The sequence below is a fragment of the Cuculus canorus genome, chromosome 7 (genome assembly GCF_017976375.1).
Source record: "Cuculus canorus isolate bCucCan1 chromosome 7, bCucCan1.pri, whole genome shotgun sequence".
In the NCBI taxonomy this organism is placed as follows: Eukaryota; Metazoa; Chordata; class Aves; order Cuculiformes; family Cuculidae; genus Cuculus; species Cuculus canorus.
The window spans coordinates 3,743,829-3,760,397 of record NC_071407.1 but is presented as its reverse complement, the minus strand read 5'-3'; the positions used below and the strand labels follow the sequence as shown (position 1 = coordinate 3,760,397).

The following is a 16,569-nucleotide window of genomic DNA, read 5'->3' as shown; positions in this document are numbered from 1 at the left end:
AAGGGAAAGCAGCCCTGCTTTCTCCCCCAGGGAAGCTGCGGCTGCTCCACGCCTGGAGGTGTTCCAGGCCAGGTTGGATGGGCCTTGGGCAGCCTGAGCCGGTGGGAGGTGTCCCTGCCCAGGGCAGGGGGGTTGGAACTGGATGATCTTTAAGGTCCCTTCCAACCCAAACCATTCTACGATTCTAATTGTTTATCCTGCCTCAGGCTACAGTAAGTCCAGTTTTGGGTTGCTCCTGCAAAGCCTTTCTCAGCTTTCTGCAGCTGTGCGGGAGGCTGAAGATCCATCCACAGGACTCTACACACTTCCACACTCCATTCATATCAACCAGCCCAAGGAATAACACACATCCCCTCTCCAGGGAGATCAATAGAGGTTTACCCAGAGGACGTGAAGCCATAGATGCCAGAGTCACCATCCATGTGCCCTGCATCCCTTTGACATTGCCTACTTCCTTCTGCCTTGACTATTCGTCTCTTCTAGAATTTGGCTTCTTGATCTCAGTACCTCCTGCTGAGGAAACCTCGACAGGGTTATTAACTTCCTAACACTGCAGAAGAGTTTCTCCTTTGTCTTTTTGTTCCTTTACCTTAGTATAAGCAGATTCTTGCCTACACAATTGTTTTGACAGTCATGATATTCCCTGCATTATCCTTTGCCATAGCCACTTCAGCAGCCCATGTAATTTTAACAAACAGCTAACAGAATCAAGACGTTAAAGTTGACAATAGCATAATAAAAAAATCCCCTTTTAATAATGAACCGGAGCTGCCGTCATCTTGTTTCAGCAGAGTAAAACGTCTCTTCTCCCCCCCCCCCGAACACTTTACAAAGCTATTACATAAAATGCAATGTTAAATGAACAACAAATTACTTTCCCTTTAGCTAGCTTTTAATGCTAATGGTGCTGTTTATTCCTGACCTTTTGAAATATTAGATTTTTTAAATGACAACATAAAAAGAACTCTTGTTTGAAAACGCGAGCGACTTTAAACCGCATGTTATTACTTGTAAGTATAGCATGCACATGCATCATTCATTTCAGTGTCCCATTTACGGCTAATTGGTATATATTTCAGTTGACATATATTGTTCTCCTGCAAACGTGTCAAATTCCTTAACGATGGCAGTGACAAAAGCATAGTGCTGGAGATATATAAATTACGCTCTTTACCATATAATCATTCTTATCTATTGGGAATGCTATTTGTGACAAATCATGTTCAAAAATACATGCTAAATTGATTATTTTCTTGAACTTTAATATCACACCATTCATGGCAAGTCTTTGATTGAATCTTTAATGTAGAAATGTTTTGATTTATAGTTGCATCATTTTTTAGCCTTTGAAAAGCTCACTTTATTTATTAAAGGAAGAGTAGCACAGCGCAGATCTTAAAATGTATCTTTTGTTACCAGCAAAAGAAAACAAATGGGCTATAATTGTGGATACGCAATGAGTAATTCAGGGAACAATGCCTTGTGCTGTAGTTTAGGTTTTATAATTCCTGCCAGAAATTACTATTATTTGGTTGGTGTGCAGCTTTGCAATCAGAATTTTAAATACGGGAGCAACTTGGGCCACGTATTTTCATTACTTTTTAGATTGCCGTGTGCAATTTATTGCTCTCCTATATTACAAATCATCTGAGAACCAACAGAAAAACAGGGAAGATTTCATGCAACTCTAATTATTACTGAGATATAGCAGTGCTCATTGTTGTCTTTAGACAATGCTGTCCATAGTCATTAGGTTGCTCCATAAATCAGTAGGATAATGAGGTTCTATCTTTCAGGAAATATTTGAGAGCATCTTAATTTGGCATTGATGGATTCTCTTTCCTGAACCTCCTGAGGTTTTTTTTTTAATCTAGTTTGTCATAGCAGAGCTTTCATCACGTCGCTACAGCTGACAGTGTTTATGGACGCATATTTATTTCTCTACCTTTCTGGGATGTGTCCTCAGAGGTTTCAAACAGGAATTTTATGACGTTATGCCTGAAGGCTATTTTGTTCCTAATCTGAGTGTAAATTACAAGGTATTTTGCCACACCCTCATACTTCAGAAATACATAGTCTGTATATAATTGTCAAAAAAACAAGGCTAAAATGGTTAACATCTCCTTAGTTTTAAAAACTGGAAAAAGTTTATTTGACAAATGAGATATTTGGTCAAAGAAAATACTGTCTATTTCCCCCAAAAAATCTATAATAAGTTCAGAAATTGATTTCTTTCCTCTGCAAACCCTCTCAAATTTGAAGACAATGAAAAGGTGAAACATACCAGCATTTTTAATCAGTCAAACCAGAAGGCTTCCATAGGGGCTGGAGGACGAAAGGAGAAGGTCGATACAGTGCTCCAACCTTAAATGAAAAAATACTAGCAGCAGCGGTCATGACACTTACTTCTAAATTATGTGTGTATACAAACAGAAACAAGAGGCAATAGTCTAAACATTGTATTTAATTACACAATAACATCTGAGTGGTTACTACACTTGCTTGGCATATTGAAGACACATATTACGTGAGACCTGAAGACAGATGTTGCATTCAAGTCCCCGTTTGTGCCCCTGTAATTATTGTTGTGGTACACGTCCTGTGAAAAATCTTACCTTTAATTGCATTAAGTGGTTAATTGCTTCACATCAAACAAATGAGGGAGGTGAAAGGGAAGAAAAGGGGGATCTAAACCTTCAGAGCGATGCACATTTTTTGCATAATAATTTGCATTATTATAATTTTGCATAGAATTTTAGATAAACGTGTCTCACTTGATCTCATTTAAAAACAACAACAACGAACAATACTGGTGGCTTAGGTGCATCAGTTTGGGGAGTGCGGTTTCAGAGTATGGATTCCCCTGGGAATGCTGATTATCTTCTTTGGAAAATGAGGTCTCCCATGAGACTGGTACCATTTCTAGCTCAGAAGAGGTTCTTCATGGAGAAGGAATATAGTCATCCCCTTAGTAACATGAGATGCAAGCCCCACAATTAGCATGTCTATGTCTTGGCTGAGATGATGGAAGAGCAGGAGCCATCGTCTCTTTCTCCAAACACCAAGCACTGTGTTTGCTGACTGCAGCCCGAGGAGCTGCTTGAAAATAGACCCAGACGCTTGTTTTAGACTGTCAACCTTTTCCCTAATTTCTTAGTCCAACACCAACCATCTCAAAAGGGAATAAAAATCAACAACGAGGAAGCATGAGAGGAGTTCTCCAGCACCTTTAGCTCTCACCAAGGCTGCTGTCAGTCCCTTGGGAAGGCCTGTGACATGAACACATCATCTCCAACTTGTTTCATCTCCCCGTTGCTTGCAGTTTGGAAGCCAGTGCCACCTGACCATTTTATACCCTTGCAGAGGCACCGTAAACTCTGTGGGGAGTCAGAGAGGAGGATGCATTTACTCTCTCTGCACCTTCAGTCCATAAACATCCATCTCCAAACCCACAGTTCCCACAGAACACAAGGAGGAACAGTTTGGGAAAGGTTTCTCCACCTCATTAAAGAGAGATCATAGATCCTTAAGCCTCTTCTTTAATTCATAAAGGAATCAAAATGTCTTTGCTGGCTCATGAAAATCAGCCTCTCGCTTCCTCCTGCTGAACCTGAATCACAAACCCTCTCCCAACTGCAACAGAAAGGACGTGGAAGGGCAGTTCACCGCAGCTCTGCTCCATCCCTTGCTGGGTCTGAAGGGTTGGCGAAACGGCAGCAGCAAAGGGCATATTTTTGTTGCAAAAGATGATTGTAGGGAACTAACAATTTCTTTTTAACGAAGGAAAATTAAAAGTGAAAAGAAAAGTGATTACATTAAAGAATAATTCTCCTTTTGACCCACAGAGAAAGAGGTGCCTAATGAAAATATATGATCACGGCCAGTGTGAAGATAACTGTCTGATCAGATAATGGAATTGTTTTCAGTGATAAGAATGAATCCATTACTAATGCAAATAACGATAATAATTATAATTTGCAATACAGTAAAAATCACCTAGTCTACCTCCTCCTCTGACAGGAGACTGTATAACAAATTATAGGCTGAGAAAAAAAAATTTCAAAGGGATAAAGGTTAAAAGATTAAAAAAAAAATTTTGAAACTTAAATGCTTAACAGGGAAGTCAAGACCTGAAAGCAGAAATTGGTGCTATTAAATAAAGCAATTGTAAAGCATGAGATATTATGGAATTGATTAACAAACCAGAAACCAATCGTTTCCTCGTATCGCGACCTCTTGTCACAGATTTCAATAATTTTGAAAGAACCAAAAATTAAGAGTTGGCGTATTAAAAGAAAATTATTTATTTAAATGGACTTAAATATGCTAATAGTTCTCTGGGAAGATGACTATAACTTAACACACAAAAAAGCCCCCAGAAGGGTTGAGGAGGTTCACCAGCTGGTTTTGCTCTGTTTTGGTATCCAAACCAGGTCCAGTTGTTCTGTCACCCTCAACGAGGCCTTTTGCAGCCCATGTGCGTCTATAGGCAGATCCTTTGGGGTTCTCTGGGCACAGCCAGATTCTCATGGCAGTCTCATAATCTTTGGTTGTCTGAGGGCTTTTGGGTACAGAGACAACGTGAAAAATGCTTCGTTTCATCTTTGTGGAGGAGTAGAATAGGGCAGATGAAACAAATCTTGTATTACAGAGTGGGCACTACAGTGAGCCGGTTTACTGTTGACAGCAGTTCGGCTCTCTTCAGTGGTGAAGCAGAGAGGAAACAGTGCTACTTAGGGCTCCTCATACATTGTTGGTGCCCTATTACATGGATGTAAGTGATGGAGCTTTAGGAATCTTCCAAGAGATCAGCCCCATATCCTTCTCTTGTGAGACCTCACCTGGAGTCCTGTGTTCACCACCGCAGCCCCCAGCACGGGAGAGACATGGATCTGTTAGAGGGAGTCTGGAGGAAGCCACAAAGATGGGCCCACGAGCACCACTGGAGCACCTCTGCTATGAGGACAGGCTGAGAGAGTTGGGGTTGTTCAGCCTGGAGAAAAGAAGGCTCTGGGGAGTCCTGGTAACATCCTTGCAGTACTCAAAGCCTACAGGAAAGCTGAGGAGAGGTTCTTTGTCAGGGAGTGCAGGGATAGGATGAGGGATAATGGTTTTAAGATGAAAGAGGGGAGATTTAGATTAGGTATTAGGAATAATTTTTTTCCTGTGAGGGTGGTGAGACCCTGGCCCAGGTTGCCCAGAGAATTTGTGGCTGCCCCATCCCTGGAGGGGTTCCAGGCCAGGTTGGATGTGGCTCCGAGCCCCTGATCCAGTGGGAGGTGTCCCTGCCCATCACAGCTGGGTTAGATCTGGATGATCTTCAAAGTCCCTTCCAACCCAAACTATTCTATGATCAGGTGGTTCTTCAATACTCATCAGTTCTCAGTAAAATAGCAACTCAGTGAATGAGTCCAAAGCACTGTCTTCTATCACTCTTCATTTAGATCCTCAAAGCATGGTCTGTCCCCTAAGAAGCACATAAAACCAGCCACGGGCGTTAATGGCAGGGCATGTGCACTTAATATCTTAAATATCAGAGGTGCTGAGACCTAGTCAAAAGTTCACCCTAGGGGTGACTACCAAATGAAATCAGTTTTTAACCTGTGAGTGGAGCCTGGTTTTCTGTAGCTGGAGAACTTTATTTCAAGCTCACAGTTAGAAGCTCAGTGTATCCCGCCTAAATCTCCCCAGCAAGTTGTTCAGGATTTTGAACCCTCATCGAAGTTTTTCCTTGTGGCATTTTTCATGCAGCTGAAAAGCTCAACCCACTTCAGGTCAGTAAAGCATAAGCAGTTTATCAGAACTTCCACAAAACAGGAGTTCAAGGAGAATGCTTTAACAATGTAAATCTTAAAAGCACAATGAGTGCAAAACTCACATTGTATTTCATAACCATGATTTGTGGTTACCTCATAAGAGTAATTTATCAAAACCACACCCAGGAAATATAATATTAACTACTGGAACAAGCTCCTAAGGTTAAACACGCCCCCCTCAACCTGCACGCAAGAAGACCTTTCATCAATGTTTGCAAAAGTCAAAAACACAACGTGTCTGAGCTCCTCGCATCGCATTTCATTGTTTGTTGATACTTCACCAGGGCTTTCTATTTCTTACCATGACACGCATGGCACAAATCCTCCATGTGTCTGCACAAAGAACAACTTCAGCATTGGCTTCCAAAATAATGTCCTTCCAGCACTGGGATGTTTATCAACAAGAAACCAGCAACCACTGTCTAACACTCGAAGCTGCCAAAGAGCTATTGTGGAGTATTGTGTCCAGTTCTGGAATCCTCAACATAAGAAGGATATGGAGCTGTTGGAACTGATCCAGAGGAGGCTACAAAGACAATCAGAGGGCTGGAGCACCTCTCATACAAGGAAAGACTGAAAGAGTTGGGGTTGTTCAGCCCGGAGAAGAGAAGTCTCTGAGGAGACCTTACAGCAGCTTTCTAAGACAAAACAAAACTACAACATAAATTTAAATGTGTTTTGGAACCTCCTCAGTCATGTTACAATTTTAAGCTGGAAGAGGGAAGATTTAGATTAGATATTAGGAAGAAGTTTTATACTATGAAGGTGGGGAGGCCCTGGCCCAGGTTGCCCAGAGCAGTGGTGGCTGCCCCATCCCTGGAGGGGTTCAAGGCCAGGTTGAATGGGGCTTGGAGCCCCTGATCCAGTGGGAGGTGTCCCTGCCCATGGCAGCGGGTGGGACTGGATGATCTTTAAGGCCCCTTCCAAAGCAAAGCAAAGCAAAGCAAAGCAAACCATTCTATGATTCTACAATTCAAATGCCTTTGACAGACATCAGACTGAAATGCTGACCTTGTTGCCCTGAGCTGACAAAATATCTCTCCTTCTGCCGACCTATGTACTACTTGTTAATGACTTTTTCATGGACAAGGCAGCTCACCGTGTATTCCCAACACCCTGCAGATACCACTGCCACCCAGTACCTCTGCCTACACAAGGAACACAGGGAGAACATTTTCTGATGGAGGCTGCTGTGATGATTGTGGAAAAGCACAGATAAACGCAGGAACCCTTGCAGGTGTCACACAGGATGAGCATCTTTTCTGCCAGATTCAGGTCTTCTGACAGTTAACTTCCTTCAACTCCACCCTACGGAGTCAATAATCATCTAAATAAAGTGTGCGTGTGTCAGGCTGGGGAATGGACTGAGCAAATAAATCCATGATAATTGTCAGTAGATGAAAAGTAAAAGCTCTGTGAACAGTACATTGTATTTCAACGCTTTAACGGCGGCCTCGGTGCCTGTTAGCAAATACAGCGATGGCACACGTGCGGCGTGCAGTGAGCTGGTGTGGGGGAAGCATCAGGTCAGCACTGAGGCTGCTCTTTGTACTACAAAGGAAGAGGATATGTTCAGTCTGGTGTCCGCTCTTATCAGCTGACAGCAGACGGAAGCTCCTACAAGAGGTGCAGAGCTTATTCCTCAGAGGGAAGGAAATACTCCTTTTGTCCTTAGGAAAGGGAAAGCTACCTTGCTAACTCAGATTACTGCGGTTCAGCAAACTCTGGCATTCAGAGCTGTCAGACTCGCCACTTGTTCCTACTTTGAAACCTTCCCTGATCTCCCATTACTGCTAGAGCACACCGGTCCCTCTGTCCGTCCACATCCAAATCCTGGTTACGCACCTCTGTGGCTGATCCAGTTGGCTTCCTTACCCTCAATCCAGTAGCATCCACCGTTTACTTGTTGGCTTTGCTGCAGCACATAATACTCCCAGAGTAAGCTTATACTGTATTTTCTATTTCTCACCTGTGGACACTGATAGAACAATCACTGTGGCTGCAGTCTATCAAGTTCTTAAAATGATTTTTACCATCACGTGGTAGAGAACACTATGTCCTAGTTCGATGACTTCTGCTTCTGGCACAAAGCCAGTGCTCCTGGGATAGAGCATCTAGTAAACTCTTCCTTGTTACTACAGTCCCTGAAAAATGAGAAAACAGATACCACTTCAAAATTACAGCCAGCACCTACCCCACTGTATGTTAAACAAATAAGATACAGGGCTCGGTTTGCAGAAAACTGTTTGCAGTTAACTTCCTAATTCAATGTACTGCACTAAGCCCCTTTATACCAGCAAGGTATACACTCAGCTGCTTTCGATACACCCCTCAGTGATGCTGAGATCATCTGATCCCTGAGCACATCCACATGTGAAGTCACAGGTATGAAAACAGAATTACCATGAACTCATGCATCACTAATATAACATTATCATCTCTCCAGAGGCTACTCAGCACCGACGTTTGCTGCGATGCACTTTCAGGATGGCATAAGACAGTTTTCGCCGCAAGAAATTTATCTTTGCATCTGTGGAATTGCACAGGGTGTAGTGCAAACACCTTTGTTTGAATACCCGCTGTCAGATCTCCAATTTGAAGGAAAACAAAGCACAAAATTCTGCCTTACGATACCTTCTTGTCGCTCTACAACAGTTCCACCACAAAAAAGTGCTAGAACGCAGCAAGGCATGAATGAGAACTAATGAAAGAGCATTTCTTCCTTAAAAAGTAAGTACAAGTTTTCCAGTGTCAGTACCTAATGAGACTGGCAAATAATCGGCCTGAATCCCAGTTACACGAAACATCTGCAGTTCTCACCTTAATCCAAGCTGCAGCTCTTGAAAATCAGGAAGCTCTTGTGCTGAGTAAGGGGCCTCTGAATCCGTTGTCCTTAAGATCGGTGTCTGTGTGGTGTTTAAGGCAGCTGCTTAGGAAACTGAAAGGAGAGAATCTTTTTGTGGAAGGTGGTCACCACTATCACGGAGGTTGTTTTACAGGTTGGTTCATCCCATGGGTACTAACATGAAAAGATCGTCTGCAGATTTCAGTTAAGGATTTACGTGATTTTGGTAGAACCAACGGTTTATATAAACTCTTTCCTATCAAGATGGGGCTGTAACTTTAAACATAAACACAGATACGAGAAAAACCTGAAGATTAAAGGAAGTCCAGTGAAAGGACCAAATTCTGAATGCACATATGTGAAACTCCCCTAGAAATCAGAGCAACGTGTGAGAACACTGAAAGCAAAATTTGGTTCTTAATGTGTCCCTGAAGACTGTAATTATATTTCCCATTGTACTAGTAACATTAATTGAATGTTTAGCTGAAATCAAGTTCATTACAAGTTAAATACAGTACCTAGCCTATTAGGATGGTGTTTATAATTATAGTCATAAAGCACTTGTAAAACATCTTCATTGCAGCAAATAGGGAGAAGTTGGGGAGTAGTGGCTGCGACGCATCTCAGTTCATTCTCTACATCTTTGGGGCTGAGCAGTATTGTAGATTAAGGTCACGTGCAGTGCTGAATCGACTCCACAGGTAGTGCCAACTGCTGAATTTGAGAGGGACATGGCCTGTAACGGTTAGAGGAAAAATATGATACTGCACAAACTGTTATACAAGTATTTTTCAGTGCAGCTGGACCTTACTAAACATCCCTAGATCTGGAAACACTCAAAAAAGATGTACACTCTTATGCAAATAAGAGTTATTGGCCAGATTATTGGCCTGATAATACAACTTTAACAATAATCCAGCCTTCAAAATGGCCTGAGAGATTACAGGCCTCTTTGGTATATTAATTTTTATATTTGATTTCCAGGCTCTCTCAGAACATAGAACCCTTGAATGGTTTGAGTTGGAAAAGACCTCAAAGCCCATACAGTTCCAACCCCCTGCCATGGGCAGGGACACCTCCCACTGGATCAGGGGCTCCAAGCCCCATCCAACCTGGCCTGGAACCCCTCCAGGGATGGGGCAGCCACCACTGCTCTGGGCAACCTGGGCCAGGGCCGCCCCACCCTCACAGCAAAACATTTCTTCCTAATACCTAATCTACATCTTCCTCTCTTTCAGCTTAACATAATTTCAACATCATTGCAGAAAACACGTAATCTACTTTTGGTATTGTTCATTCTTTCTTTCTTTTTAAGTCCTTACTTAGAGCTACAGCAGTTTGGTGGAAGTTGAGCAATCACCAGCAGTGGACTTCAACCTTGGGGCACATAGAGTCCCCCTAGAACATACACAAGTGAAACAGAACCACAGCAGCCTCTCATCAGAGAGTTGTGTGTGCTCCGCAGGGGCCTACAGACTCTTGGGAAAGAGTCTACATGTCCCCACACCTAAAAGGATGAAGAACTCAAGGAGTACAGTTGGTTGGTGTCACTTCCGCTCCATTAAACAAATGAAGGAGCATCCAAAAGCAAGTATAGCTATTTGGCCTTTCTCACTTTCCTAATAAATTAGGTTTCTTTTTTATAGCCATTTTCATAAAAACAGTAACACCCAAAAAGAAAAATCAGTTTAACAGTATTTTATTTGACATGATTGAAGACACAAGAACACTCAAGATACAATCCAGACAAGTTGTGAACAGCTCCAAACATCAGTGAAATCTGAATTTATCTTGCACAGAGGTGAACAAGACCACAATGGTTGGTTTTATAATATAGTTTAAGTCTATTTCAAGCAGGTGAGTACTGTGACGTTATGCCCAACAACTTTTATACTATTCATCCGCTTAAGCCACTTCATATCATAAATACGCAGCTTATCTTGGCGATTAAATCTCTGCAATATATAATTAGCCTTCTCATAATAATGCATTAAAACTCCTGTATGTAAGTATTGGTATATTCATACCAATGTCAACTGTCCTAACCATCACCGCACATTTATCATAGTCTAGCACAATTAATCATTCCATCACAATCAGCTGCTAACTTTCAGCCTAGAGTTAAGTATTTGGACCCCCAACTTGCAAGTTGCTGCATAGAACAAAGCTTCTGCCAAGACCTTCTATTTTCCCTAAGGTCACAGGCCTTGCCTTTTCAAGTCACACAATGTCATCTGAAATCCCCACCAAGAAAATGCTCTACAGGGAATCTCCTGCCAAAGTATCAGCACTCCTATTCTAAAAATGACAATTGCTAATAAATTTCATATTAATTTTACAGCCTAACATCCTTTATCAAAACGGGCATCCACATGCCGCTTACAACGTAAAGTTGTTTAACCAGGTTATAGACTACAGACCACAGCATAATATTCTACTTACGATTCTAATTCGTTAGACAAGCTAATTTTCCATTCTTAGATTTAAAGAGGGCAACGGGGACAGCTGGGAGTTTGTTCAGTGCAGTGCTCTGCAAAGATCAGCTTGATAGTGCTCTCATCAGACTGAACGAGGAAGTGCAAAACTATGCAAACATCTTATTTTACAGTTACAGTGGAGTCGTTTCAGCAACAAAACCCTGCTGGGATTCAGACGGGATCTTACAAAAGGGGAATAAGAAAGGGCAAAGAATCACTACCGTGCAAGGAACTACGCTTCAAAAGAGCTGCAAAAAACATCCTTGGCGTTCCCTGTTTGCAGGCTGAAAACAGCACAAAATCATGGGTCCCCTGACCTTGCACTTCACCTCCTCTTTTGGGGGAGAGTAGGGGCTCGCAGACATTTATTAGACCAAATTCTGTGTTAACCTAAGGCCACCAGAAACAAATCCGTGCAGGATTGGACCCATTCAGTTTAACACAGGATGCAAGGACACCCAAGCCTATTTTTCTTTATGAATTTTGTGGTTCAGTATGTGGTAGCGGTGCACACAGGGACGGGGTCTCACCTGCAGCTACTAACAGTGTTGCCTGGCTTCAGAAAGCAGTTTTGCGTTTGCTTTATTTTAAACTAGGGAAGATCCTTAATAAAACTCCAAAACCTAGTGAAGAAGCTGCGCATCTAGATCATACAGTCAAAATTTTAACTTGTTTTTACAGGAGGATTCGTCCATTATTATGATGAACTGTTGGAGATGGAATGGTCACCATCTGAAACAAAGAAATGAAAACGCCAGCAACACACGAGTGCGTCTGTGTTATACGCTTAACTGGTATGACTTGCATTGCAGGAAGAATGTTGTATTCTCTGACACACCAATATTTCTTTCCTGTTATTAAAAGATCAGCCTTTTACATTTCATATCTTACCATCTTTAAAAGCCTATAATTACAGAAGCTGATTGAGAAACTATGTTATTTCAAATTAACACCTGAATGAAACCAACAGAGGCAAAGAGCATTTTTATACAAGAAAATAGCACTGTAGAAAGAAAGAGTCTGTACAATATTTAAATATTGTATATACATAAAATTATATTGTTCATAACTCATCTTAAAGTTTCTCTTGTTTGTAAACCATGAAAAGCAACACACAAAAAAATCCCAGTATTTCGCTTTTAAAGCATTTAGCAGGCAGCAGGAAACTGAATGCCAGCAAGCACACTTTGTAATTATAGAAAGTATCCAGCTGGATATTCTGGCTAGCATTCTTCACAGTCTTTTTTTTTTTTTTGACTTTTCTTTCTTTTTTTTCTTTTTTTTTTTTTTAAAGCTAAATGCAGAACAGATATCGCATTCAACTAGGGAATTCTGCAGGAGACACAGAAACTCAATGGCAAAATGCAGCAGACCAGTTCTGCAGCTCTTTACTGTGGCAAAACTCCAGGCTAAACACAGAGAGCTTAAGTGCAGGATTGGAACACAAATTAGTGAAATAACTGATAAAGCTTTCATTTCCCAGAAGTGTCAGTAATGGATTTAACTCACGCTTAACTTACTAAAAAAAAAACCTAAAAATGAAAGTTTAGTGTAACAATTAACATTGCAAAGTTTCAAAAAGGTAATGAATTCCAGCAGGTAATCAGACAGCTCTGTATAAACGCTCTGAAAGCATCAGCGTTTTAGGGTGATTCTACAGGTTACTATCAGTCTGCCAACCCGGAGTGGGATTTGGATTTGAATCCTAAACTGTCAATGCATGGCAGATACAGATTCTAGGTTTCCACAAGAAAACACTGTTCCAGTTGCAGAAGTTTTCCAGGTGAACACGTGTAAGAAAACATTTCAAGAAAGTCGTTATTCTTGGAAAAAAGATGCTACCATGACCACCACTTTTCTTCTGCATGAGCACTGTGTGCTCATAGCCACGTAAGAAATGCTTTATGTGCTGCTATTTGTAGTCTCAATCTCTTTGCTTCTGCCTTCCACTTTCCTGAACACTCAACTCAACCCAGAAATATATTTTACTCAATTACTTTTTGAGTAGCAAACATTTTATCACAGTACTTTTGATCTGGACATTTTCTCTTAAATCGTTCAAATGTCCCTGGACACCCGTCATCATCGTACTTCCAAATCTTAACACTAGATGACCTTTAAGGTCCCATCCAACCTAAACTATTCTACGATTCTACGAAATCCTTTGGAGAAGTGCTTGATAAACGAGACGGATCAGAGGGCCCTCGACAGGCTGGAGAAATGTGCAGAGAGGAACACCATGAAGTGTTCAAGGCCAGGTTGGATGGGCCTTGAGCAGCCTGGTCTAGTGGGAGGTGTCCCTGCCCATGGCAGGGGGCTGGAACTCAATGAGCTTCAAGGTCCCTTCCAACGCAAACCATTCTATGATTCAAAGTTCAATAAAGGGAAGCGCAAACTCCTGAACCTGAAGAACAACCCCACGCTCCAGTACATGCCGCGGTGCAACTGACTGGGAAGAACCTTGGCACAAAACGGCTTCGGGGTCTTGCTAGACACGAAGCTGAGCGTGAGCCAGCAACGTGCCCTTGCAACAAAGAATGTCAATAACCTCCAGGGCTGCACTAGGAAGGGCACTGCCAGCAGATCAAGGAAAGTGATTATTCCCTGGCGAGACCGCAGCTTGAGTGCTGGGTCCAGCTCTGGGATACACGGACATAGTGGACAGAGTACAGGAGAGGGTCATGAGGATGATTAAGGGCCTACAGTATCTGTTATGTAAGGAGAGGTTGAGAGAGCTGAGATAGTTTGGACTCAAGAAGGGTCAGGGGATGCTAGGAACACGTATAAATGCCTGACAGAAGTCAGTAAAGAAAATAGAGCCAGACTTCTCAGAGGTATCCAGTGAAGGAACAAGAAGTAATGGGCACAAATTGAAACTCAAGAAATTCCTTTTAAACGTCAGAAAAACTTTTTTTACACTGAGGGTTGTCAAATGCAGGAAAAGGCACCTCCATCTTTGGAGATACTGAAAACTGTATAAAGTATCCTGCTCTAGTTGACACTGCCTACAGCTGAGAGGTTGGACCAGAGCATTAATGGATGCCCCCTCCAACCTCAACTATTCTGTGAGTCCATGATTCCCATTCAGATTAATAAAAATAAGTTTAGAAGACCCAAAAGGAAATAGTTTTGTTCTTCAGAGTTTTCCGAAGTATAATGCTACCTATTTAATCCAACAGCTAATTCTGGAAGCTTTGACAATAAAAGCTTTGTTTTCAAACTGCAGCAATCAATATTAACCACCTAATATATATACATATTTCCTAAATCTAATTTTAAGCACTTTCTTTTCAGCGGGATCTCAAAATTTAAGAAACTCGGTTCTCCTTTCTTTAAGTCATTGATTTTCAGCACTTAACATTTTGAAAGCATAGGGCCAAATCAAAAGAACACTAAAGACTACTGCTCTGTTCCCATTGCCAGAGGATGGTGCTGTTTAAACAGATACCCCACACGGACATGCTCCCTCTACAACAAGCACCTGGGTTAGAGCTTTTCTTGGGAGGAACAAGAAGAACAAGGGAAAGAGATTACAATGTCATATCTTTTTAACTAATCTTCAGGACCCGACAATAGTCAATATTTACTTAATAAAGGTAGATCTTTTAAGCATGCTTGAGTAAATAGGGAATGTTCTACTACCTCTGGAACTTTTGCTCCCAAAACTTTTTAATGGCCTTTTAAAGTCCAGTCTTTGGTCATCAAAGGGCACAAATATGACACACCCCACCTTACTAGCTGTTCTCCTATAGCCTGCTGAAATTCAAGTTGATTACGTGATGTACGAAAGTCAAAAAACGTAACAGTGAAAGATCAGTCTCACAAACAGGCTGTGGTGGGGAAAATGAGCTGTTAATAGTTTAAGAAATCAATACCAACTTTGACACTTTTAGAGGTGGCAACATCAATGGCCATGGCTTTGATTTCAGTGTCCCCAAACTGCATAAGTGTTTTGATCTCCCGCCGGCTTGGTACTGAAGCATCAGTTCCCGTCAGATCCAAGCGGAGGGTGCCGCACTTTTTCACCCCAGGTTCAGTGATGAAGCTAACATTATCTTGTTCTGAGCTATAGATATTGATCACTATTACTAACTGAGAAGGTTTGGCAGGTGTGTAACTGCGCGCCACAGTTTCTCCAAGGGCTACGGATTGGTCGGCTGAGATAAATTTGTCGAAGACATCAGTGCACCAGCGTGTGCCATCTTTGATTAGAAGCTTCTCTGGTGGATGCTTCCCTTCTACAAAGCGATTGAGCACACCCACACCATAGGTGAGAGGTGAACGCCGCACTTTGATGACAGCAGGGTCTAGACCAAAGAGCACAGCTCCTTTGAGGATAGTCAGCCCCACGTCCTGAGGAATGATGACTCGACATCTCGATCCAAAAGCGCTCTGGACAGCTTGTTGGAGTAAGGGGGATTCAGCGAAGCCACCCACCAGGAACAGAAACTTGACATTGGTCACTTCTGGCTTATCAAACACATCACCTAAACAGAAAGAAAGCCCATTCAATAGGGGAAAATTCACTGTGACAAGGCAACACGGGTGAAAGTCCTGATGTTTGAGTGCACCAAACGTCCCACGCACATGAACAAGATCTGAAACTGCCACACCTACACCCACGCTGCCACTCTCAGTACGGACAAGTTCCACACCTGTGGTCTCTTCTATACTCTCTTTCATTGCAAATGGAAACTTACCTCAAAGCATACAATATTTCTAAAGTGGCATTTAAACTTGAATATTTATTTAGCTCTTACCAGTAAAGGGACACATGAATTTCTTGCAAAGAAATCCTTCCATGTAGGGAAACAGACACCATTTTGCCACTTCAGTTACCAGTGAAATATTCCCAACCTAACTGATTCCCATACTCTTTATTGCATTCCAGATAAGTCACCCCATTTTAAAGTCACTTATTATTTCTGACCCTAATACCTTAACCACAATAAGAACCATCTGCAAAATAATATCTCCTTACATTTTTACAGATGTTCCTTCTTAGCTTAAGCCCACATCTCCTACTTCCAGAAAAATCATACAGCTCAGTTACAGGCTTCCCCTTATTTGAAACAACTGAGGCAGCATGACCGAGTTATCGGTCACAACTATCGTAACTCTAGATCTCTCTCCCTGCTCACAAGTAAAAGTGAGCAAAGCTGGAAATTCCATTCCAAATATGATTCGATTAGCGCTTTGCAACACATAAAGCAGCAATACTTTGCTCAGTACATATATTATACTCGATACAAATCCAATCTTCCACAAGGAAGACTTTAAATAATAACTTTCTCAATAAGCCTATGTCACTTCCCATTACTGGATAAATAAATTCAGGGCTGCTTAAGCTGTCCCTGGAAGTACTTTTACCACAATGCATCACTGATTATTTGTGTTTTAGAGATGTCAGTGATTTGGATGGTCATGAAAA

At 41.8% G+C, this 16,569-nt stretch overlaps 1 protein-coding gene across 1 annotated transcript in view; it reads right to left on the bottom strand.

Annotated features, from left to right (window-relative positions):
• Nucleotides 1–10,353: 10,353 nt before the first annotated feature.
• Nucleotides 10,354–16,569, bottom strand: part of HSPA12A (heat shock protein family A (Hsp70) member 12A) — a 60,830-nt gene continuing 54,614 nt past the window's right edge. The window contains exon 12 of the mRNA XM_054071936.1: nucleotides 10,354–15,625. Coding sequence (XP_053927911.1) covers nucleotides 14,991–15,625 — 635 coding nt within the window. The 3' untranslated portion in view covers nucleotides 10,354–14,990. The remainder of the gene's footprint in view (nucleotides 15,626–16,569) is intronic.